Below are 24,404 nucleotides of genomic sequence, written 5' to 3'. Positions count from 1 at the left end.
CTCCACATTTGTGCTCTATAACCAGACATGGTGTGTGAGAGAGATTACATATTATCTCAGACTTATGTTCTTCTCTTTCTATTCCATTCATGGGTAGTACATGAAAAGAAAGATCCTCAATAACCATCTCTGGTAGCACAGACTTCTCTCTTTTTACCATCATTGCACAGAAAACTTGTTGGAGATGTAAAACATTTGTTGACTGTTTGAAATATGGGTTCATTGAGTTTTTTAAGACTCTCAACACACGCATTTGCATGGGACACAAAGATACATATATGTGATCTTTGTAAAGTCAACAAAAATGGTCTGCACTGCCTTCAGTAGCTTATTATGGTTATCTATAGCAGTCAAATGTTCAAGGAATATTATAGAGAACAACTTCAGTTGGCAGTGTAGTGAGTGTACAATAAAGATGCTCAATAAATGCCAGTGGAAAACACTGAAGGAAAGGTATTTTGTGTCACAGGAAAGATTATTCTTAATGTTCTAAAGAAATGCCTTCAAGTACAGGGATGCAATCATAAAAAAATGTACTAATTATTCAAGTTCTGCAACTGCAAGTGGGGTGGGCTGGAATAAAAATGCAAATGCCAAGTTTGTCTGGTTTGATATAAAGACTAGAAAATATATCTCTTATATTATCAAGATGAGAATATAATTGTTCTGTTTCCACTGATTTATTTATTTATTTGTAGTTTAGTAGTGAAATGACTACTTCTTGTGCCATTTTATTACATTTATTACATACCCTTTAACATTGTGTGTTATTTCCTGAAGGACAAGAAAAACCTGACTTTTGGGAAGCTATTGGAGGTAAAGAAGAATATGCCAATGACAAGAGGCTTACTGAACCAAATGAAACATTTCCAGCAAGGTTGTTTCAGCTCTCCAATGCTTCTGGAAAATTTACAGGTACTTAAAAATTTTTCTAGTGTATAATGATGATACTGAATTATCTTAGCAAATATTTTTAAAAAGGTTTTATCTTGGTTCTGTGTACTAACTGATTTGAAAGTTACTTATGGAGACCAAGATAACACTACTAACATGAAATAGAAGTTAAAGATATAGACTGTACATTATTTCAACCCAACACAACACTAAAGTAAGTTTCAACAATATGCACTTAAAGTAACTGGTACTTTCATGTATCACTTTATGATTTTTGCAAACACTTCCAGTTTCCAAATGCCTAAAAGTTCAATTATGTTTTGTTTCATATTCCTTATTTGCTTACTGGAGGCAAAATAAATGAATGATGTGTCCTAGGTTTTATACTAGCCATGGCTTCAGTTTCAATTTCTGTTTATCCTGCCAGGCTTTTCACTTTTGTCAAATCTTTCCAAACTTCTTGTTGCCTCCAGTCCAGGCATAACTGTTACTGCACTGTTTCACTTTGTACAGTATAGTGCTCACAGTGTCCAATTGCAGAAACTCGTTTATCACTTTATGGTCAATTTTGCACAATTTTTTACTTCCAATATGCACAGATTTTCTCCTAAACTGTTTCTTGCTCTTTCAAATTTTTGGGAACTTGTGTTTCCACTTTGCAATTCCCAGATCTTATTGTTAGTAAGTCCCTCTCCTTACTGCTATTGTCTACTACTTTTAAATCCATATTGTTTGTAGTAAATTATGATTCTGTAAGTAATTTTTTGTCCATTCTGTTTAACATCTCCTCCAAACTGGTCTACATTTTCAGCCCTAAAGACAATATTGTAGGCGATTCTTGTGTTGGTATCTGTTTCAAATTGCACGTTTATCCTCACTGAGAAATTTTTTTTCTTATTTGGGTTTTCCTAAATCGTTTCAGGTAAACACTGAGATAATTCATTCAATAAGGCCAAGGTCAACCAACTATCTTATCCTTGTCATACACATTTGTGTATATTTATATGTCTGCATGTACACCATATCTTTCTTCTCTCTTTACTGAAGTGACAAATGATATATCATTGTGAACCTGATAAATTAGTCTGACAGTGTTCAGAGTGCTGCAGTATGCACTTTGCTTACTGGAGGCAAAAGAAACGAATGATGTGTCCTCGGTTTTATGCTAGCCATGGCCTCAGTTTCAATTTCTGTTTGTCCTGCCAGGCTTTTCACTTTTGTCGTATCTTTGCAAACTTCTCATTGCCTCCAGTCCAGGCATAACTGTTACTGCACTGTTTCACTTTGTACAGTATAGTGCTCACAGTGTCCAATTGCAGAAACTCGTTTATCACTTTATGGTCAATTTTGTACAATTTTTTACTTCCAATATGCACTGATTTTCTCCTAAACTGTTTCTTGCTCTTTCAAATTTTTGGGAACTTGTGTTTCCACTTTGCAATTCCCAGATCTTATTGTTAGTAAGTCCCTCTCCTTACTGCTATTGTCTACTACTTTTAAATCCATATTGTTTGTAGTAAATTATGATTCTGTAAGTAATTTTTTGTCCATTCTGTTTAACATCTCCTCCAAATTGGTCTACATTTTCAGCCCTAAAGACAATATTGTAGTCAATTCTTGTGTTGGTATCTGTTTCAAATTGCACGTTTATCCTCACTGAGAAATTTTTTTTCTTATTTAGGTTTTCCTAAATCATTTCAGGTAAACACTGAGATAAGTCATTCAATAAGGCCAAGGTCAACCAACTATCTTATCCTTGTCATACACATTTGTGTATATTTATATGTCTGCATGTACACCATATCTTTCTTCTCTCTTTACTGAAGTGACAAATGATATATCATTGTGAACATTATAAATTAGTCTGACTGTGTTCAGAGTGCTGCAGTGAAGGATGTATACATCACAAGACACTGAAACATCATAGGTATCTTCATTACTTGGAGCTCTTGCAGAATACGCTAAAAAAATAAGTTCTCATTTTCTGCCACCAGATGAAAATATGGTGCTGAAAATATGGTGCTGCAAGCAACCACAATGTGAAACATTTCCTGTTTTGGCATCAGTATGCTGTTTGTTGCTTGGCAATGCATGTTGATTCATTTTGTGAAGTGACTATTGGTGTAAAGGGTTAAGAAGGTTGAAGTTTTCTAGATGGAATGCAATGGCTATTGAGAATAAATACTGTGCACAGCTGATAAAGCTCTTTTATCATAATGGCAGCAATAGCAGTTCTGCATGGCAGGAATATCACTGCCAGAAACATCAGCTGTTTCCTGATACTCGTGAAACACCTAATGAAGACATTGACTTGAAACACTGAAATATCATATTAAGAAGATGCAGACCACAACCAGTACACCTAATTCTATGAGATGAGATAAAACAAACAGTTATGAAGATTGTTTTGCCACTGATATACAGCTGTTATCAGACACAGGTCCTGGCTAGGCTAACATCTAATGCATTCTGTGGACTGTGATGCCAGATAAGTCAGCTTTATAATATTTACACTTTTGATAATGTCTTGTCCTACACTGATTTTTTCAGTGTCATCTCTTTTGTACCTCTGCCCAAAACAATTTTAAAATAACTACTAATTACTTAAAAGGATATTTTTCTGGACAGAATACTTTTCCTCTCCCTGGTTTCATGGCTTGAGACAAGTCAAATTGCTTGTTGTTATGTGGTGGCTGCTCTCTCGAATTGTGTCTAAACTTAATTTTTCCCCTGTTACATCCTTCTGCCAAGCTCTCAGAAACTTCCTAATACCTCACTCCGAGCCCCATCTGGATGACTTCTAAATTTCTCAGCCTTCAGTTGCCCCTGGACAAGAATGGTCACATTCAGTCATCCCACAACCCATTTAATATCTCCTGGTCCACAAGTTGGATTATAATGCAGTTTGCATCAGTCAGTTAAATAAATCAAAGCACGCATATATATTAGGATCCCCCCATTCTTTCTTATCATATGTACTGTTTCGTAACTTAATGCAAGGCGAATGAGGGTGGTCAGTGAGATAGATTACTGCCACATCTCGAACCCACTTCCTAAGTACCATGCCCCTACTTTTCATCTTTTCCCTACTAATCCCTCTTTCATCACTAGGAAAGAAACATAAAAGTTTCAAGAGATAGTAATTGATTTTTCTACTTTTAAGTTTGGAACTATCCCTTCTGAAGCTAAGTATTGACCAACCATTCTGTCTTCTTGTGACTTAACAATTTTCTCAACTGAAGTTTCCTTTTGCTGCAATTAGATAGTTAGTAGTAGAAGCGGGTAATGACATGTTTGCAATTTCCTTTTGAATTAGTAGGATCTCTTAATTTCTTGTTTATCTTAAGCTTTATCCTTTACAACTTCATGCTTTTTCATTGTCTTTTGTGTGTTATTGTAACCAGAAAGCTTTCAAAGACCTCTTTCGGACCACACACATGTTGTCCTTCTGAGTTTGCTCTTACTCTACTGTTTTCTCACGTAACTGAGAATAACTGAGTTTTATATGGAAAGATAGGCAAGTCTGCAAATTAAATTAGCATATACCTTTCTTTCTCAAAAGTGCAAATGATACTTCCGATTAAAAAAAAAACAAAATAAAGTGCTATTTGGCAGTTTTTAGATAGGCTTTCACCATTCCTCTGAAATCATACTGACATTCTTGGGGTTAAATAAGTACCAGCTGTTTCAATAATTTACCAGAGTACAGTCCGGTAATGTACTTAATAACTGCTGATATTTTTGCACATGAATATTGTCATTTTTAAAGTGCTAACACAACAAGAGATTGCTCTGCGTTTCTTGTAGCATATGGACTTTCAACATGACTTGCTCTTCACCTCTTGAAATAGCAGCAGCTATTGAGGACATTAAACAGCTGCATTCCCATTAGTTAAATGAACTACTTCCAATTTCACAAGTACTAGCAGTGCACATTAGAATTTCTGTGTAGTGGAGAATTACTCACCAAACTGTCCCTTATTGACTGTAGCTATGGTTGCAAAACAAAAGTACAATAAAGGTGAGTGCTAGTAGAGTGTGAACTGTTGAGTTATCACAGTTGTTTCTTGTCTGCCAATGTTCTTGCCATCATTGACATTAGTGTTCACTATTATTTTTCAGCGGAAGAAATTATTAACTTCACTCAAATTGATTTAATAGAAGATGATGTCATGATGCTGGATACATATGATGCAGTGTACTTGTGGATTGGTAAAAATTCTAATGAAGAGGAACGTAAACTGGCAGTGGAAGCTGCTTCAGAATATATTAACACAGGTATGTTCTGATTCTCGCCACTTTGCTGCACTAATACATGTGACTTAAAAAACTGAAGAATGATTTAAAGAAGTGACATAATTGTTCCTCATATCATAGATCAGTTCAACTTCAGTCAAATTATTCAATCATTTCACCAGTCAAAACAAAATTTCCGTCTCTCTCTCTCTCTCTCCCTCTGTCTCTCTCTCTCTCTCTCTCTCTCTCTCTCTCTCTCTCTCTCTCTCTCTCTCTGTGTGTGTGTGTGTGTGTGTGTGTGTGTGTGTGTGTGTGTGTATGTGTGTGAGTTTGTACTGTGACGTATGGAGGTGGAAAACAGAGAGAGGAGTGAAAGGCTTGTTCATGTACCTCTACAAATATGTAGTATACTCATGAAGTTTAGTACAGATGAAGACTTTCTCCAGGATAAGGAAGCAGAATAATCATGAACAATGATTCATTTTTCAATGAACAGAAGACTGAAGGAATAAGAAATGAATCAAAACTAATACAGTGGTCCAATATAGTAACCAGAGAGAAAGATACTAATGAGTGCTTCTCCATATTCATTTTCACCATAAAACCTACACCAGACAGGAACTGCCCCCTTGTTACCAAAAGGAGCAACATCAGCAATAGGTACAAACCACTATATACAAGAAAGTGGGACATGCTACAGTTCAATAAAATCAGAATACTTTTGCTCATGCTGAAAGACAGAATTGCTGATATTTGTGACAACAAGAACAACTATGTGAACTTATCAGAGCAAAAGAAAAGTAGATTTTAAATAGCAAAAATAAATGCAAAGCAGCCTGGAATAAAGTTAAAAGTGAAATAAACATGGGAAAGGAAGAAATCACTGTCCCTGTTAACTGTAATACTCTTAACAAATATTTTGTTAAATCTGCAAGTTCTTTCCATCACAAAGTTATGACACATCTGATACTGAGGCTTTCCTTTTGTAGTCCTGGAGTAAAACAAATGAAAACTTCACTTAGAGAAGAATTACTGTTACAGACATTACTAACTATGTAAACAAGTTGAACAACTCTAAAATACAAGTTGGAAGAAGAGCTCCATCCTGTAAATAAAATTCTTGTTGGTGGTACTTTCCCTGAATGCCTTAAAATTAGTTACATTTCCAATATAAAAAAGGGTGACATGGGACACACCAATAACTAAATACCAATATCAGTTGTCCCTCTAATGCCTAAAACCATATCTTATTCTCAAAATACATGTACAGATTTACATTTATTTTGAGAATAACAAGTTTCTGACTGGAAGCCAGTTTGGATTTAGACCATACCTATCAACCATAAAAGCTATTGAAACCTACTCAGTGCAGTTTGTGGAAGTTATGAAAGGAAACTGACCACATATGCTACACTTACAGACAAAGAAAAGCTTTAGCTTTTACATCATATGAGATCATTGCAAAAAATCTTGAATATTTTGGTGATCTAGATAAACCACTACATTTTGTTCAATCTCAGGAAACAGGCAACAATTAGTATATGTCAATAAGAAGAGGTCAAGAGTAGTAAAAATGAAGAGAAGTATCCCACAAGGCTCTATTTTTGGACCATTCCTCTTTATTGTCTGTGCCAGTGGCTTCTGAAACTATATGGCATGCAAAACTGTATTATATGCTGAAATGCCTATGAATTTGTCAGGTAAGAATATGCAGGTACTAATGTACAAAAATAGTAAACTATTTGAAAAAAGTAGCCAGCAGTGTAAAGCTAACCAGTCATGTGTAAATAAAATAAAGACAGAGAAAATTTATTTTAATCTAAAGGCATAAAAAGAAGAGAATCAAGGTGTCAAACCATAGGATGAGTATACAAAGTATCTGACTAGTAAATTTTCATGTATGATTTTTATGTTATATAATCTAAGATTTCTATCAATAAAAAGTTCTTTGTTACTATGTTTTCTTTCAATCATGGCTGCAGTAGGGGGCACTGTTATGGGGGTATTCACTAGGTATAAACTGCATTTTTTACATGGCAGAAAAAAGCAATCTGATGCATTCAAGGACTAAGGCCTAGAGAATCCCTGTAAGAAACGTTTCAGTCAACCCAGAATAATGATACATCCAAGTCTCTATATGTATAATTGTTTAAACTATGTCAAAGAAAACTTACAGAGATTTACTCCAAGAATGAATGTACATTTGCTGTATACGAGAAACAACTGCATTCTAGAATACTGTTTGCAAGAGTGTCAGTGATATGTAATAGCTACAAAAAACCTAAGACTGAAGATATTTAGTAAATTACCACAATCAGTTAAAGTTCTCACTCTAAGTAAGTTCCAGTTAGTGTTACATATATGTTTAAAAAAAAAAGACATATTACTCAGTGAAATAATATCTTCAGAGTAGCTTGAAGGACATGTATAATGACAGAAAAATGCTAATTACTCATTTTCATCACCATTGACTCGCAAATCGCTGAAGTGGTGTCAACTAAAAAGGACATGCAATACACCTGCCGAACTCCCCTGAATGGGGCCTCCCGGACAACAGTGCCATACGGTCATCTTTTTTCCACTAGGAAATAAGAGAATCAGAGCAGCATACTTTGTGAAATCACATGTGTAATCATAATATACTTTTTCATGTTATGGTTATTCATAAAGAAATGAGCTGTAGACTGTAAAATGAAAACCACTGAATGGCTTGTAATACTATTGCCAACACAAGGAGATATGGTCCCTATAAGAACACTGATACCACAAACTTTTTGCTAGAGGGACATAGGAACACATCCACATCACAACAGTGAGTACATGCATGTGTCGACCATCCACTGCACTTGGTCGTGCTGAAAACAGAGAAACAGAAGCTTCAGAAAAAGAGCATAGGGGTGTGGTGCATTTCCATACAGCAGAAGGAGTGCAGTGAATAGAAATTCATCAAATAATGGCTCAAGTGTACGAAGAGCACATAGCATGTCTGTTGCAAGGTCAAGATGTGGCACAAGCAATTCAGGGAAGGATGAATGTTGTTGCCAATGATGCTTGATCTGGAACACTGCACAGCATTACCAGTATCATTGTCCAGCAGGTGGATACCCTCATAACTGCAGATGGGTGAGTTACAGTGGCAGCCATTGCCCCAGAGGTCAAACTGAACACAGGAATTACAAATGGACATTCAGTGCTGTCAGTACATAAGTGCCATTTTTTGATCAATTTCCATTCCATGCACTCTTCTGCTGTAAGGAAATGCATTACATCCCTTTTCTCTCCTTTTGAAGCCTCCATTTCTCTGTTTTCAGGACTACTCATTGCAGTTGATGGTTTATGCATTCAGGTGCATGCTCTGTCATCAGATGGGTTTGTATCTATTGTTCCTCTAGTGGCGAATTTGGGGCCTCAATGCTGTTACAGGAACCACACTTTCTTCCATAGGTCATGACATTATGATGACATCAATTGCTTTCATTCTACAACCTCCAACTCATTTCTTTTTGATTGGGGGTAATACATGTAAAATGTAGATTATAATATACAGTATGACATGAAACTGCAAGAAAGTGTGTGTACGTCTGTAGTCAATGTGCAGATATGTAATGGAAGATATTATATGTATTTATTCATATATATATGTGTGGATGCGTAATGAGATATTCTAAAATATGTAGGAAAAGACAGATTGCTACTTACTGTGAAGATGACATGTTCAATGGCAGACAGGCGGACACCTACATACAAGCTTTCATCTGCAGCCTTTATCAGAAAAAAATAAACACACACCATTCATTCACACGAGAAAGTACGACTCACACATACATGATCGCCAACTCAAGCAGCTTGAGCCAGAGTTGGCAGAATGTAGGAAGAGATAGATTGCTACTTGCCATAAAGATGGCAGGTTAAGTTACAGGCAGGCACAATTAAAAGACACATATACAAAAGCTTTGAGCCACAGCCTCCATCAGGAAAAGAAAACACACACCATTCATTCACACAAGCAAGCACACCTCACTCACACATGACTGCTAACTCTGGTAGCTCTGGCCCACACTGCTGCAGTTGGCAATCATGTGTGCATGAGGTGTGGTTGCTTGTGTGAATGAATGGTGCACATTTCTCTTTTTCTGATGGAGGCTGTGGCTGAAAGCTTATGTGTAAGTGTCTGTCTGCAACTTAATGTGTCACCTTTATGGTAAGCAGCAATCTATCTTTTTCTACATCACTGACATTCCTATCTGGAGTTTCCATTGTTTGATGTACTAAAACGTGATAAATTTGTGATGAGATATACTAAAATGTAAATGATGAAATGAAAATCATCAGTTTGTAAAGGTCTTAAAAAATGTACGTATTTAACTAAGAAGTATATGTAGAACTTTGACCGAAAAGCCAGTTGCATGGTAAATATGCTGAAAAGTTAATAAATAAACATCTATTCAAGTTTCAAGAATGAGATTTTCACTCTGCATTGGAGTGTGCACTGATATGAAACTTCCTGGCTGATTAAAACTTTGTGCCAGACCTAGACTCGAACTCGGGACCTTTGCCTTTCACGGGCAAGTGCTCTACTATCTGAGCTACCCAAGTACAACTCACAACCCATCCTCACAGCTTCAATTCTGCCAGTGCCTCATCTCCTACCTTCCAAACTTCACAGAAGCTCTTCCGTGAACCTTGCAAAACTAGCACTCTTGGAAGAAAGGATATTGCAGAGACATGGCCTATCCACAGCCTGGGGATGTTTCCTGCATGAGATGATTTTCACTCTGCTGTGGAGTGTGTGCTGATATGAAACTTCCTGGCAGATTTAAATTGTGTGCCAGAACAAGACTTGAACTTGGGACCTTTGCCTTTCATGGGCAAGGGCTCCACTGTCTGAGATACCCAAACATGACTCACACCCCATCCTCACAGCTTCATTTCTGCCAGTACCTCACCTACTACCTTCACAGAAGCTTTCCTGAGGACCTTGCAGAACTAGCACTCCTGGAAGAAAGGATATTGTAAAGACATGGCTTAGCCACAGCCTGAGGGATGTGAAAATCTCATTCTGGAAACATCCCCCAGGCTGTGGCTAAGCAATGTCTCCGCAATATCCTTTCTCCCAGGAGTGTTAGTTCTGCAAGGCCTGTGGGAGAGCTTCTGTGAAGTTTGGAAGTCATGCTTGTGTAGCTCAGACAGTAGAGCACTTACCCACAAAAGACAAAGGTCCTGAGTTTGAGTCTCGGTCTGGCACACAGTTTTAATCTGCCAGGAAGTTTCATCTATTTAAGTTATTCTCTTTACTGTAGTTTCCAGGCAGTTTTATGAATGATGTATTTCTTACATTCCATCCTGGATTTTCCACTGTTTGATTGTGTTGTAGGTTAGGATTTTCTAATATTTAAAATAAAAACAAAACATACCGTGGAAAAATAAACCAACAATTTTGCATCCTTTCAGACCCTACTGAACGTGACAGTGACACACCAATTCTCCTCATAAAGCAAGGGTATGAGCCACCTACATTCACAGGTTTCTTTGGTGTGTGGGACAGAGATCTTTGGAATGTAAGTGTTTTTCTTTATTGATTTTATTACTGATTTGACAGATGTGGATATTGTTGAAGTGCAAGATTGGAATGGTGCTTTTTCAAGTAAATGGAAGCATATAAATTAATTTTATTGATTGCTATTGAATGTTAGTTACATGTATCACTATACTGATATTACATTTCTTCAAATCTCAGGTTTACAGACTAGAAATTAATTTCATATTTTATATTTAATTCTTGGCATTTTGATGTATGGGACAATTGATTTTTAATTTTTTCAGAACTCCAAAACTTTCAAGGAGCTTTGTGCTGAGATACAAGGAGAAAATCCTATAATAGAAGTAGATACTGAAAAGATTGTTGATGGTAATGGATTTGAAGATTATCCCAAATACCCACTGGAGGTCCTTCAGAGCAAAGAAGTGGACAGTTTACCAGAGGATGTAGATAAACTCCATAGAGAGGTAACTTAAAAATGCAGATCTATTGACTTCTAATATACAATGAACATTTTAGTCATATTTGAAAACATATTTTGTTTTCACATGTCATTACACAGTAGTTTGTATGAGTGATGTAATGGCATGATTATGTACCTTAATGGAAACTGTTCTTTTGATATTTTCATTCCTGACTTATGTGAAATATAATGCTTATACATCAATATTTCCCATGCACATGGCCTTACAACCTTTCCCTATGTTTTCTTGATACCAAATCCACCACCTCTTTCCTAATCCTCCTAGCCAGCCACATCTTGACCAGCAAGTATTTAACTTTAAATGGCTAATCTATAAACAAATCCATGGTATCGCCATGAGTACTTGCCTGGCACCTTCCTATGCCAACTTATTTATTAGAATCCTTCCTTTTCTGTCAACACCTGAAGACCCTTATCTGATTCAGATTCATTGATGACATGTTTCATGATCTAGACTTGTGATGAGGACATGTGCTACTTCCTCCATAACCTTGACACTTATTCCCAAATGTTCTTTGCATGGTGCTTCTCAACTAAATGTGACACCTTCCTATATGTTAATCACCGACTTTCAGTTAGCTCCATAAATATGTCTGATCATATCAAGTGCACCAACCACCAATGGTACCTCCACTTTGACAGCTGTCACCTATTCCATTTATAACAGATTCTTCATCTGCCTGTTCAATGAGCTATCTTCAAACAAGATACTGACCATTATTTTGTAGTTTATGTTAAGTCCTACATCACAATCATTGCTCTAAATAAGTACTTATCCTGTTTGTTCATTGTTGGCATCCTCGTCTTCCACAGAGTATGTTGCTGGTCCCAAGTCATTGCCCTTGTCCCAAGAAATATTGAACAGTCAAAGGATTGTCATTCAGGCAAATTCCAATGATTATTCCAATAAATGCTGTTTCTGAACATTGAAATAGATGTAGTTTTCATTATTTCCACACTCAGCACTAACAACACCTAATATTCTGCCTTCAGCAGTACTACAAAATTACACTGTCTCATCACCTTAATGTGATCATCTGTCAAAAGCCTGAATAACCACCTTTTGTAGCATGTACTGCTGTGAGATATGAGGTTCTGGAAGATACCGAAGGACATGTGGAGTCATGCCTATTTCAGTGCTGTTGCCAGCTGTGCTAGTTTTCTTGGTTGAGGATCCATAAAGTGTTGAAAAAATTTTCAACATTCTGCATGTTTTGCATAATTGAATTTCTGGTGTAAAATGTGCATGTTGGCAACACTGTTCCCAGTGCTCTTCTGTTCATAAAAAACAAGAGAGAACTTGCACATAAACCATTCTGCATTGGGTTTTGTGTTTTGAACTTTTTGTTAGATACAATGTCAGTGAGTAAATACAGTGGTGAAAGAGTGAGGTTTGTGGATTACGAAAAAAGACACAAGAAGGTTGCGTTTAAGAATAGTGAAAAACATTCACAGTTGCTGGAAATCTGTCAGATGTATTGCAGAAATATCTTGTTCCTCAAGTAGCAGTATCAGCATCACATCCATAGTGCATGGATTACTACACCCACTACAAGAAGAAATTAGTGAGAGCCCACCGGAATGAACACCATCACCCGAATGTGAAACAGAAGAAGACTGTGCAGATGTTTATATTCTTGGATGTAAAGTTGTTGATGTGTTGAATGTTAGAATTTCTGCTGTAGCCCCTACTACCCCCCCCCCCCCCCCCCCCCAATTAAATGTCCAAGAAAGGTAAGAAGTTCAAGAAGAAAACAGTATGTAAAAAGAAAAGTGGAAGAAGTTGAAACAAGTTTTACACAAGCAATGTCTTCAAAACTTTGTGAAGTGTTTAATATAAATGCACTTGTTGCAAAACCTGAAGATTGTGATATGTGCACAAAATATGATGTGTGGCTTCAAAACCTCAGCCACCTATACTGAGAAGGTACAGTTGCTGACACTGATACTAGGTAGCTACTCTAGGCAGCACTTCTTCACATTATTTGATTTCAAAAGCTCGTAAAATAAAGAATGAGAAAGGTATTTAGGCATGCCCAGATTCTTACTGGGGGCATCTATTGCAAGATGATATGCTTACTGTTGCTCTGGAATATTACCTAAGTGATGACAAAAATTACGGCAAGCAAACTCCTAATCAGGCAGATATCTGTGTCAGTGAAAATTGTGAAAAAAGTTAACAGATATATGTCAAGATCAATAAGAGAAGCATATCTGATAATGAAAAAGGAGAACCTGAATTTAAAAATTGGTCCCACCAAATTTTACTACATATGACTGAATGGGTAAAAAAAATGACAGCCAGTGAAGGAAGTATGCACATGTATTTGCTGCACTAATTTGAAACTTGTTTGTTTTGCCATTGGCAGTATTACAGGAAAGAAGTTCACAGAGATGGACCTGATGCTTTCAGGTATTTGTCAAGAGTTGCAAGATAAATGTTGGTTGCAGGAGTGCACAATGTGTCCTGGTGCTGAAGTGATGACTATTGAAGTGATGACTGTAGAAGCATTACACATTAAGTCTACTGACAATGACATAACCTATGCATTGTGGGAGGGAGAAAATTTGGTGAAGAAGAAAACAGAGCCAGAGAAGTGTTTTACAGAAGGTTAGGCATTGGGTCACGAAGGGAATAGCTCGTCATCATATCTGGAGGATTTAGAAACAGGCCATAGCAAAAGTAAAATTAGCCACATTCCAGAATACTGACATGAGAGTTCTTGATTTTGACTTTAATGAGAACTGGTCAGTTGCTTTGCAGAACGAAATTCAAAGTTACCCTGGCATACATCATAGGTATCAATATTCACTTGTGTTGCTCACTTCCTTGGAACATCGCACTGTTTCACTATTGTCAGTGATCGTCTCGTTCATTACAGTGCAAATGCATGCTACACTGTCAGCATAATAATTGATGACATAGCATCTAGAACCAGCCCAATTGGGCTTAAATCTGGGGAGTTTGGTGGCTGAGAAACTGTAGTAAACTCATCCTGATACTCTTTGAACCATGCACACACACTGTGAGGTGTGTGAGATGTTACACTGTCCTGCTGGTAAATGCCATTGTGCTGAGGAAAACCAGTCTGCATGTAGGGGTTGGTTGTTGTGTGGTTGATTGTTGGTGTACAAGTTAACTAGTGTAGGAGCAAGAATGCTTCCTTGGAAAAAGATCATTTTTTGTTTTGTACCACCAACTTTTTGCATTTTTAAAACTAATATTGAATCTTTTGTTGCTGAGCAGCTCTGCAGTGATCTTTGGTTGTGTTGTACACCTATGACAGAACTTTCATGATATTCACTGCATCATAATAGACTGCTGTTAGGTCAGCAAAAGCAATACCAGTGAGAAGACCTTTCTTGAAGCAGTCCTCAATATGCTGGATGAGACTGAATACCTGCCCTTTGCAAGACCGCCTGGGTTGGAAGCCGGCTTGTTCTCTAATGAGCATATCTGCTATGAATGGGGTGAGCCAGCCTAGATTGAATGGCAGAGTAAAGACATTAGCAAAAAATTTTTTTTATCAGTTGGTGGTTTTCTTGACTTGATCAGAGTGGCAGCATAAGCTTGTCACCACAGTTTTAGAATGTTGAAAGTTTCCAGTCAGTTGTTGAAAATTTGGCAGAGTACCTCTATTGCCAAGGTGTTTTAACTGTTCTATGTGTCACTGGTGGCCTCAACAGTTTTACCATCTTTCAGAGTTCAAATTTTATATCATATGTTACCTTATCAGTAGTCTTCATTGATGGCCAATTTCATTTAAAAGCTTGGACATGGCAGCAGTCAACAACTATAGAATTATGGGTACAATGGGAATCATGTAGCCAACCAGTTGCACATCAAAAGTTTATTCAAACTTAGGTTTTGACCTATATAAATCTGTCTTCCTCAGAAGTAACAGCCCCTAAAAACAGGATACACTATAACCAGTACATGGAAGTCATATGTTCAGCAAAAAGAAATATAAAAAATTACAAGCAGTGGAAATATAAAATAAACTTACATGTTACATATTGTGTGGAAAGAGAACCAAAATCATAAGGCTTAGCCAACAGTAAAATGATCTATATAAATACTATGGCATAGCCATATGGCTTAGTCAATAGTAAAAATGATCCACGTAAAATCTAAGGCTGACATGCAACATACTCACGAAAAGACAACTAACAGGATAGAAAGGACAAGCCAGCAGGAAATTTACACCCAGGTGGTGTTCACATAAGAAATGGTGCCAAACACAATGGGTGCATAACATTTTAATAAAATTACATTAAGATAACATTACAAAAACAATTACAATTCCACTCACAGTGACATTGCTAAATTGTACAGGTTCATGAGGGTCAACGAATAATTTCTTTATTGTAGACCGCGCCTTCTTGCTGTTGTGAATAAAGTTGAGGTCTGTTGTCAACATGCATGACACAGCTCTGCGAGTGGAACATACTCTCTGCATTAGCGTTTCACACGACTCCCTCATTATGTCAGAGAAATGGTCTTCCTAAAAGCTACAATAGTAATCGGCATATAGCAGCACATCATCATCTTGTAAGCCTAGTATGTAGCTGATTCTGCAGCCCCTTGGGATACTCTGACACGCAGCTTTAAGCAGAAACTTGATGAATGCATCATAGTTCTTGGGATTGGTGTCTACTTCAAACACTTTGCCATCAACCATTTTAGTGAAGACTTTCCACGTGGATCTGCACCTGAAGTGTGTGGCCTGAGGCTGTACAACTTTTTGATTGGTGCATAAAACTGGTCTGTGTTGTGTGGAGGGTATTGCTTGGAGAATGTGCTTCTTTATTATTTGTTCGATGTCACAGCTGACAAAAAGCAGATCAGAGTTGTAACTTGTCTTCAATCAACAGCAATAGAATGTCTCTGGTTGCTTTGGTTCATGGATGAGTTTCAGTTGCTGGTGCTCTGCCCACAACTTGACTTCAAATCCATTGTTGTTATATGCACCGCATCGCCAGTCATTGTGGTGTCTGTTTAAATTGCCAATAATAACTCTATTTCTCTTGTCATGGTGATTTCCTGGTGGTCAGTGTTAGGGGTTTGCAGACTGAAGTTAAAGTGCACTTGTCAAGCTCCACAGTTAGGTTTTTTATGTCATCATCATCTGTTAGACAAGCAGATTTTATTTCTCAACTTGGTTTGCAGAATATTGCACTACCGTACATTGAGTGAGATCTCTCTATAACTAGTCTCATGTTGTCAATTCTGGGCTAGCAATTGTTCATACCATGGGGGGCTTTTTCATGTGCATAAAATACCATATTCATGTTTTGACATAGGTGAGATAATAAAACTGATTTGGTTGTTGGAAGTCACTGGATGTTCATTAAGGTTTTTCTTAAGGGTAGTCTTGAAGAGGACCTACTCTATAAATCCTTGGGTGCCATCATGGCAAGAGGTTTGGCCAAGCCAGCGGCACTGTTACCAAGTGATCTTTTCCTTGATAAGAGCACTCCATGCAGAAGCACCTTTCTTGATTTCAAGTGAAATGCTTAAATGTTAATTTAAATGTGCAAATTATAAATAATTAAATATGCAATAATTCTTTTTTTAGGAATGTGCATATATCAAAATTATTTTTACCAGACTGAAAAGATTGTTACCCCACTAGTATCATATGTTTGTTATTATATTATCAGCTTGAATGCATTACACCACTGACCCCCCCCCCCCCCCCCACCCCCCCACACACACACGCACACACATGAGATATGAGCTTATGGGTGGGTATCTGCTAGTCCCATGATACGAAAAGTCAAACAATAAAGTATATTTTTTTTTATATTAAACAAATTATAAAACTTACCAAATTTGAATATTACAGTAAATTGTCTTACTTTCTGGTTTTTGTTCTGTTGCCAGTCCTTCACTCCATCATAATGTCTCCTTGATGTACTTCAGTACCATAGGCTCTTATTTCCTAGAGTCTTCATTTGTTTGGCCTACAATATGTTTTATGCCATCAGTACACGAAACCAAGTTCACTAACATAAGATACACTGCTTTGCATTCTAACACAGTAACTGAATTGGAGCTACTTGAATTAATAGACAAATAAGTCAGAAAATTACGTGGTGTAAAATTTCTCAACAGTATAAGCCCAAGTTCATAACAAAATAAGCATAGTCATTCAGCAGTAATAGCAAATGTTTCAAATATATACAGTTCAATGGTTTAAATATATTTAATTGAATGATCAGAAAAATCATGCATCCAAAAAACTGATTCTGTAGTGTTAATCAGACACAAAATAACTCAGAAAAATTTTTGTAAGCTTCCAAATATAATATTAAATGTAAATCTTGCAACTAACCAGAATAGTAGATCAAAGACACACATTTTAAATACTGAAGCTTGAAATAAGAATTCATAGAAGGAATTGTAAGCCTTTTTAACTCTCCACTTAAGTAGGAAATTTTCAGTCACTGTCTGTTCATGAGAAGAGATTTCCTGAACCACCTTCAAAATTTACAGTAGAGTATGTTTGTGTCCTTACACAACAATGTCCAAACAGTACAATTATGTAGCACTACCACTCCAATATATAGGTTGTTCTATCCAACTGTCTGTCTTTTCACATGTCCAGACAAATATTCAGTTGCTCAAAAGTATTAAGTGCCTTCAAATATGGTTAACAGCATCCATCACTAATTTCATGACCTAAAACACTAAACATCAATCAGAAATAAAAGTATGTCTCAGTAACTTAATGTAATTATTATCTCAGCATTAAATCATTGTACTTTTTAATATATCAGCACAACTGAGTAATTTTAAGTAGCTAAGAATGACACTATTGGTAGAGGAAGATATTTTCAAAAGATTGGCAGGATAGGATAAAGATGGATGTAGTATAGAAAGTGAAGTGAAGAAATGCTACAACAGTTAGAATCTTGTGCTTGCCATTGGACATGTCATACCAGAATGTACAAAGGCTACTCAGAAAGTAACAGATGTCTTGAAATAAAAAATTAAAATTGTTTCCCAAACAAATTGCTGAAGCATAGCCTTCATCTGATTGGTAGTACGGGGGTGGTCATTATCCTGCAACACGATGATTCCATCTGACAGCCCAAGGGCAAATGGCAAAGCCAGCAATGGAAGCAGTCCTCATCTCCCCCAATAAAGAAACCCAAAACTGTTCATGCAAGTTCTGATATGTTCATGATGACCTTCATCTATGACTACAGTGGTCTTCTGTTGAAGTTCCCCAAATGTGGAACCACAATCAGCATGCAGCACTATGAAGAAACTTCACAGAAACTGTAACATATCATAAAGTTTAAACACCCAGGAATGCATTGAGACAGAATCATCTGTAGCACAATGATGGCCAGCTCACACTGCCCCCTGGACAAAGGCTAAGCTTCAGCAATTTGGTTGGGAGACACTGCAACATCCTCCATAGAGCCCAAATCTTTCACCATGTTGTTTTCACATCTTTAGTGACCTGAGACCAATATGCGTGGATGTCAGTTTGAGTTGAACAAGGAAGTGCAAAAGTGTGTGCAGTCATGGATGTGTCAGTGACTGACCACGTTCTATGAAACAAAAGCTGATCATCTTGTCTTCCAGTGTGATAAATGTCTTAACACATATGATGATTAATTATGGATGGAACCAATCTGCAGTGCTGTCGAGGCAGGTGTTCTATTGTCATTTGACTGCCCATTATACTAGAGAATGTACAATTGACCATACAGAATATAAACACTGTAACGTCCCTCCACATTCATATGTGTGAAGCAACATTTCACCCACACTTTCCCTAACCAACAATTGGTCATAGTATGTTTCTTACTTGTCCTCAAAGATATCCAAACATCACACTGTTAAATGTCTGTCTATGGGATTGGAGGGAGACAGAAATTGCAGAAGAAATCTGAGTACTCTGGTCATCCCTAACCTCTTGTTGCCGAAAGTTGGTTTATTAATGTTTGGAGTAAGTTAGTAACATGGGCAGTCGAGCACATTTTTATAGCACTTGACATGCTGAGATAGTGACACACTGCAGTGAGTGAGAAGGGCAGTCGAATTTAAATAACCAGTTCTGATAATAATAAAAATACTCTTCCTTTTTGTTGCTCTTCTTTGTTTTATTGATAGCTTGTTGTGTATTTCCTTTCTATGGTTTACCTTTCTATAACTGCATAGAAGGTGATCGGGTTGGTGTTTCAATAGTAATATTAATTTATTTTCAGTCATATATTTTCAGTCATTTCACTTCACAATACAAATCAATAAAACACACATAACTCATTCACCATTCTCATGCTTCAAACCAACTTCATGAAAGAACAAAGATTTACCTCTGACAACATGTAGCAAAGAAATTACCTTCATATACCAATCTGTGTGTGCAAAACAATCTTTGGAGCGTAGTTTCATAAATAAAATACAGTTAACTATCTATCTTTTTTGAGAAGTCCATAATCATCTTTGTAATTACATTAAGTATTTATAAACATTGACATTTAAACATTTTCTCATATCTATGTATTAGTGAATTTTGATATGAATATAATAGGGGGAAACATTCCATGTGGGAAAAATATATCTAAAAACAAAGATGATGAGACTTACCAAACAAAACCGCTGGCAGGTTGATAGACACACAAACAAACACAAACATACACACAAAATTCAAGCTTTCGCAACAAACGGTTGCTTCATCAGGAAAGAGGGAAGGAGAGGGAAAGATGAAAGGATGTGGGTTTGAAGGGAGAGGGTAAGGAGCCATTCCAATCCTGGGTCATACACATGGTCTGTGTATGTGCGGATGGATGTGTGTGCATGTGTATGTGCGAGTGTATACCTGTCCTTCTTTCCCCCTAAGGTAAATCTCTCCACTCCCGGGATTGGAATGACTCCTTACCCTCTCCCTTAAAACCCACATCCTTTCGTCTTTCCCTCTCCTTCCCTCTTTCCTGATGAAGCAACCGTTTGTTGCGAAAGCTTGAATTTTGTGCGTATGTTTGTGTTTGTTTGTGTGTCTATCGACCTGCCAGCGGTTTTGTTTGGTAAGTCTCATCATCTTTGTTTTTAGATATATTAGTGAATTTTGGTTTTTATGTCTCTGGTGCGGTATCGTTTACTTATATTGATCCAAGATCAGTTAGTACATTTATGTCACAATAATCAGTTTTATTATAGTACACAAGATGACTGCAAGTTTGCATTGTTAATGCTCCTGCCCTGAAGGAACATGTATATTGAAGAAGACAAGCTGCACAAAATGTTATTCCAAGAGTTAAAAAGAATGAATTGAAACTAATCTTTCTGAAAATTTATTACAAACTATTTAAAACTGATTGTGAAATATCATAAATTTGTTGTGGGCTGCTGAAACTGTACCAGGAACTGGTATAAGAGATTTATGAAGGGGAAGTGAAAGGTTCTTGGCTTGGCACGGAAAGGTCTTAGGTCACAGCACAGTGCCTAACTGTTTTGCAACTGAAGAGGTTCCCTCTGTGAAATGCAATTCTAGAATGTCAAGAAAATATCCATCTATAGATGCCATAGCCCCTCTTTGGTCTAAAACATCTTCCATCACAAATCTGGAAGCAAGAGGGTGTCTAATGTGGTGAAGAGGGTGGTTGGTCCAACAATTTTTACTTCACATCCCTTTGCATTTCCATTGACAAGGTGCATCTTTCTTAGCAGGTACTTCTTTTTTCGTCAAGTTGATCTGAAACACTTCCATGACATTTTCCAATATATTCAATAGATAAATTCAACTCCCACATTTTTGGTGCACAGCCACATTCACTGTTTGATTGCTGATTTGTAGCCTGGAAGGTTGGGCCCATGTCTGATCAACAGTAATAAATTTCCCCACCAAATTAATTGGATTATTTTATGTGTTAAACCTTGTGGAGACATTTGTTGCTGTATTTGCTTTTGATCAGCATTGCAACAAATACATCAATCTTCTTGTAGCACCAAGCATTAAATCCATAATCATCATGTGGTATTGTAATTACTCTTATGTGTGTGCTTGCTATGAGAATAGGATGAGGAATTCTGCCTCATGCAAGACACTTTTTCAATTTCATTTTACCAAGACATGTTTCAGCACTTTTTGTGCTATCTTCAGTGCATTATTTTATTCTCTTACTTACATGAAAATGGTAGTTAGTCTGCTACACGATCTTCAACTTCTCATGGCTTTGATGTTGTAGTACTTTCTCTTATGTTTTGGCAAGGTGATTTCTGTGACTTATGATCATTTGACAACACAGTTTGTATGAATTTTCAAACATGGACAGAGTATTCATCGCCATTACATGTTTTTGTCTGTTGTCTGGTGGCGATAACTCTGCCCATGTTTGAAAATTTGTAGAAAGTGCATTGTCAAACAGCCATAAGTTACAGAAATCAGTGTATTCGCGTTGCCAAAACATATTATAAACGCAACAACATCAAAACCATGACAAATTGTAGATTGTGTAGCAGCCTAGCTACCAACATAAATACCCAATAGCTTCATGTAAGAAAGAAAATAAAATAACCCACTGAATATAGCACAAAAAGTGCTGAAACGTGTCTGGGTAAAACGAACTGAAAAAGTATCTTGTATAAAGTGGAATTCCTTGTCCTATTAAATCTATATATTTATCTCTGTAGATATTTTAACTGTTACTTCATTGCAGATTTACCAATACAGTATAACAGGCACTGGTACCCATTTCTGTACATAATACATAACGTATGTGGAGTCACTCACTACATTGATGGCTAATTTACATTTTCAGCTTAATATAGCCCCCTCCCCTCCTTTTTTGTTTCTGTTAATAAGGCACTGTTCCCAATGTACCAGTGGCTATGGCAGAGTTCTGTAGATTTCAGCATCAGTGCCTTTCTTTTCATCAGGAATGCAATTGCAATATGTTACAGTATATAGTTACAACTCCCTCATTATAAAAACAAATTTACTCAATAAATCTTAACAGTTTTTAGCACATTCCTGAAAAGAATTCATACTCACATTAATACTATAGTTATATTTAAAAACAAAGATGATGTGACTTACCATACGAAAGCGCTGGCAGGTCGTTAAAAACACAAACAGACACATACATACACACAAAATTCAAGCTTTCGCAACAAACTGTTGCCTCATCAGGAAAGAGGGAAGGAGAGGGAAAGACGAAAGGAAGTGGGTTTTAAGGGAGAGGGTAAGGAGTCATTCCAATCCCGGGAGCGGAAAGACTTACCTTAGGGGGAAAAAAGGACGGGTATACACTCGCACACACACACATATCCATCCACACATATACAGACACCTTTTAAAATATATATGTAAAAATATATTTTTCCCGCGTGGAATGTTTCCCCCTATTATATTAATACTATAGTTACTTATGTTCGTGCTCATAACAGACAACAAAAGAACTGTTTTGAAATCTGAAGTCTATAAACAAAGATCATTGCAGTATCACAAAGGCAGTATGCGTGAAAAAAAATTTTTTTCCTTTTTTCCCTGAAATGATATGAGGTGCTGAAAACATAGGTTTATGTTGTAGTAGTGTATGCAAAGTCAATTAATTACGTTCTTTCATTGTAAGAATTTGATTCTAGTATCATGTTCAATTTAAAGTGCACATTTTTACTTTTGTGAATGACTGCATATCTCCATGGCATAAAGCTTCATGAGTTAATAAGCAATACATTCCTTTTTTCAATACATTTCAGGTACATTTGACATCAGAAGATTTTAGAGCAGTATTCAATATGTCATATGCAGATTTCACTGGTTTACCAGCTTGGAAACAGAACAACCTCAAGAAAGCAAATGGCCTATTTTGAAGATCTATTGTCACTGATGTAAATATTCTTGTCTACTTTCAAAAGGCAACTTCAGAATGAGATCATACAAAAAATTGTCAAAATGTAATCTGTGTTTTACAAATTAATGTTTAATTTATAACTCACATCAGGTGCCATTCCTTTCTGGGCAGTATTGTTATTTGCTGTACTTGCTTCAGTGTATGACAGTTTTGTAAATAAATATTTTAAACATACTCAACTTTTTATATAACAATAAAACTGCAGTGCAAACAGTTTTCCAAAGCAAAGAGCTTGTAGCTCAATAATTTTGAGCATATTTTGATTTGAAATGCAGCTTTACTGGCCACATAAGGAAACGAAAGATAAAAAGAAAATAATAAATAATTCTTGTGCCACTGTCAGTCAAATGGAAAGAATAGGTTAATATTTATTAATTTGTATTGATTATAATTTAAATTTCTTGAAGGAATCTGACAGTAAAAGTGATCTAGAGGTGCTGTTAGCTCCTTATAATTTAGTATCAGTCATAAATTTCTGTACGAGAGTTGCTCAATATAGTAATACATGTGTAGTTAATGTATTCATACAAGAAGTGGAAGTTAAAGATAAACATGCCTATCCTGTGGTAAATGGATAGTCAGATTATGAAAACACAGCTATACTCCCTTCATTATAAGAATAAACCTGATGTAAACAAACAGAACACAATGACTGGTCAGAAGTCGTAGCACACAAACACTGATGTTGTTGCTCTCTTGGAAGTAGGCTCTGCTTATGTATTAGATATATTATTACTAAGGTACATTAAATGAAACTTTAAGATATTCAAATGCATTAGCCACCATTGACATTTTCCTTAATCATTCTTTAGTTATGTTGTTTTTATTTCAAAAATCATATATAGTCACAGCCTTTGCACTTTTGTGCTCTGATTATTGTAGTGTTAATATGCAGAATGGAAATCCCTGAGGCTGCTTAATGTTCCGTAGTGAAACATGCATGTGGAACACAGTTATAAAGTGATGAGAAGTAGGTTGTTCTTAATGTTTGTAATAAATTTACAGAGATAATTGGCTTTGAAGTTTTCTGAGGGACTCTATTAGATACAGTTGCAACCCAAGTGCAGATTCATGTATAGCTGAAACAGTAGCATAGTAGCTTGATAATTCACTGCAGTAAATGAGATACTGATTCAAGTCTCGCCTAATTCATTTTGAATTACCTGCATCCTATAATTGTAAAATCCATCATCATTTTTTATGAATAATGCATGTCTCCTTGTTCTTAATCGCATATTGCACACAAGAATTCCTGTTTTCCTCCAAATATAAATTCTCAATTATCAATATTTTATGGAAGCATGTTAATAAGAAGTTGCTTAAATTAAGAAAACATAACAGTTTAAGTTTTAAGGCAGAAAGAAAAAGGAAATAGTC

General features: G+C 36.5%; 1 protein-coding gene across 3 annotated transcripts in view; it reads left to right on the top strand.

The window, feature by feature from the left end:
- The window catches only part of LOC124615515 (villin-1), a 376,118-nt gene extending 352,920 nt beyond the window's left edge, over positions 1 to 23,198 (top strand). For all 3 annotated transcript variants that reach the window (XM_047143473.1, XM_047143475.1, XM_047143474.1), the window contains 5 exons: positions 781 to 915; positions 5,017 to 5,172; positions 10,582 to 10,688; positions 10,954 to 11,136; positions 22,873 to 23,198. In XM_047143473.1, coding sequence (XP_046999429.1) covers positions 781 to 915; positions 5,017 to 5,172; positions 10,582 to 10,688; positions 10,954 to 11,136; positions 22,873 to 22,986 — 695 coding nt within the window. In that variant the 3' untranslated portion in view covers positions 22,987 to 23,198. The remainder of the gene's footprint in view (positions 1 to 780; positions 916 to 5,016; positions 5,173 to 10,581; positions 10,689 to 10,953; positions 11,137 to 22,872) is intronic.
- The last annotated feature ends 1,206 nt before the right edge of the window (positions 23,199 to 24,404 follow it).

Source organism: Schistocerca americana, chromosome 5 (assembly GCF_021461395.2).
Source record: "Schistocerca americana isolate TAMUIC-IGC-003095 chromosome 5, iqSchAmer2.1, whole genome shotgun sequence".
In the NCBI taxonomy this organism is placed as follows: domain Eukaryota; kingdom Metazoa; phylum Arthropoda; class Insecta; order Orthoptera; family Acrididae; genus Schistocerca; species Schistocerca americana.
Note: the sequence above shows the minus strand (reverse complement) of the source record. Positions and strands in the feature narration are given on the sequence as shown.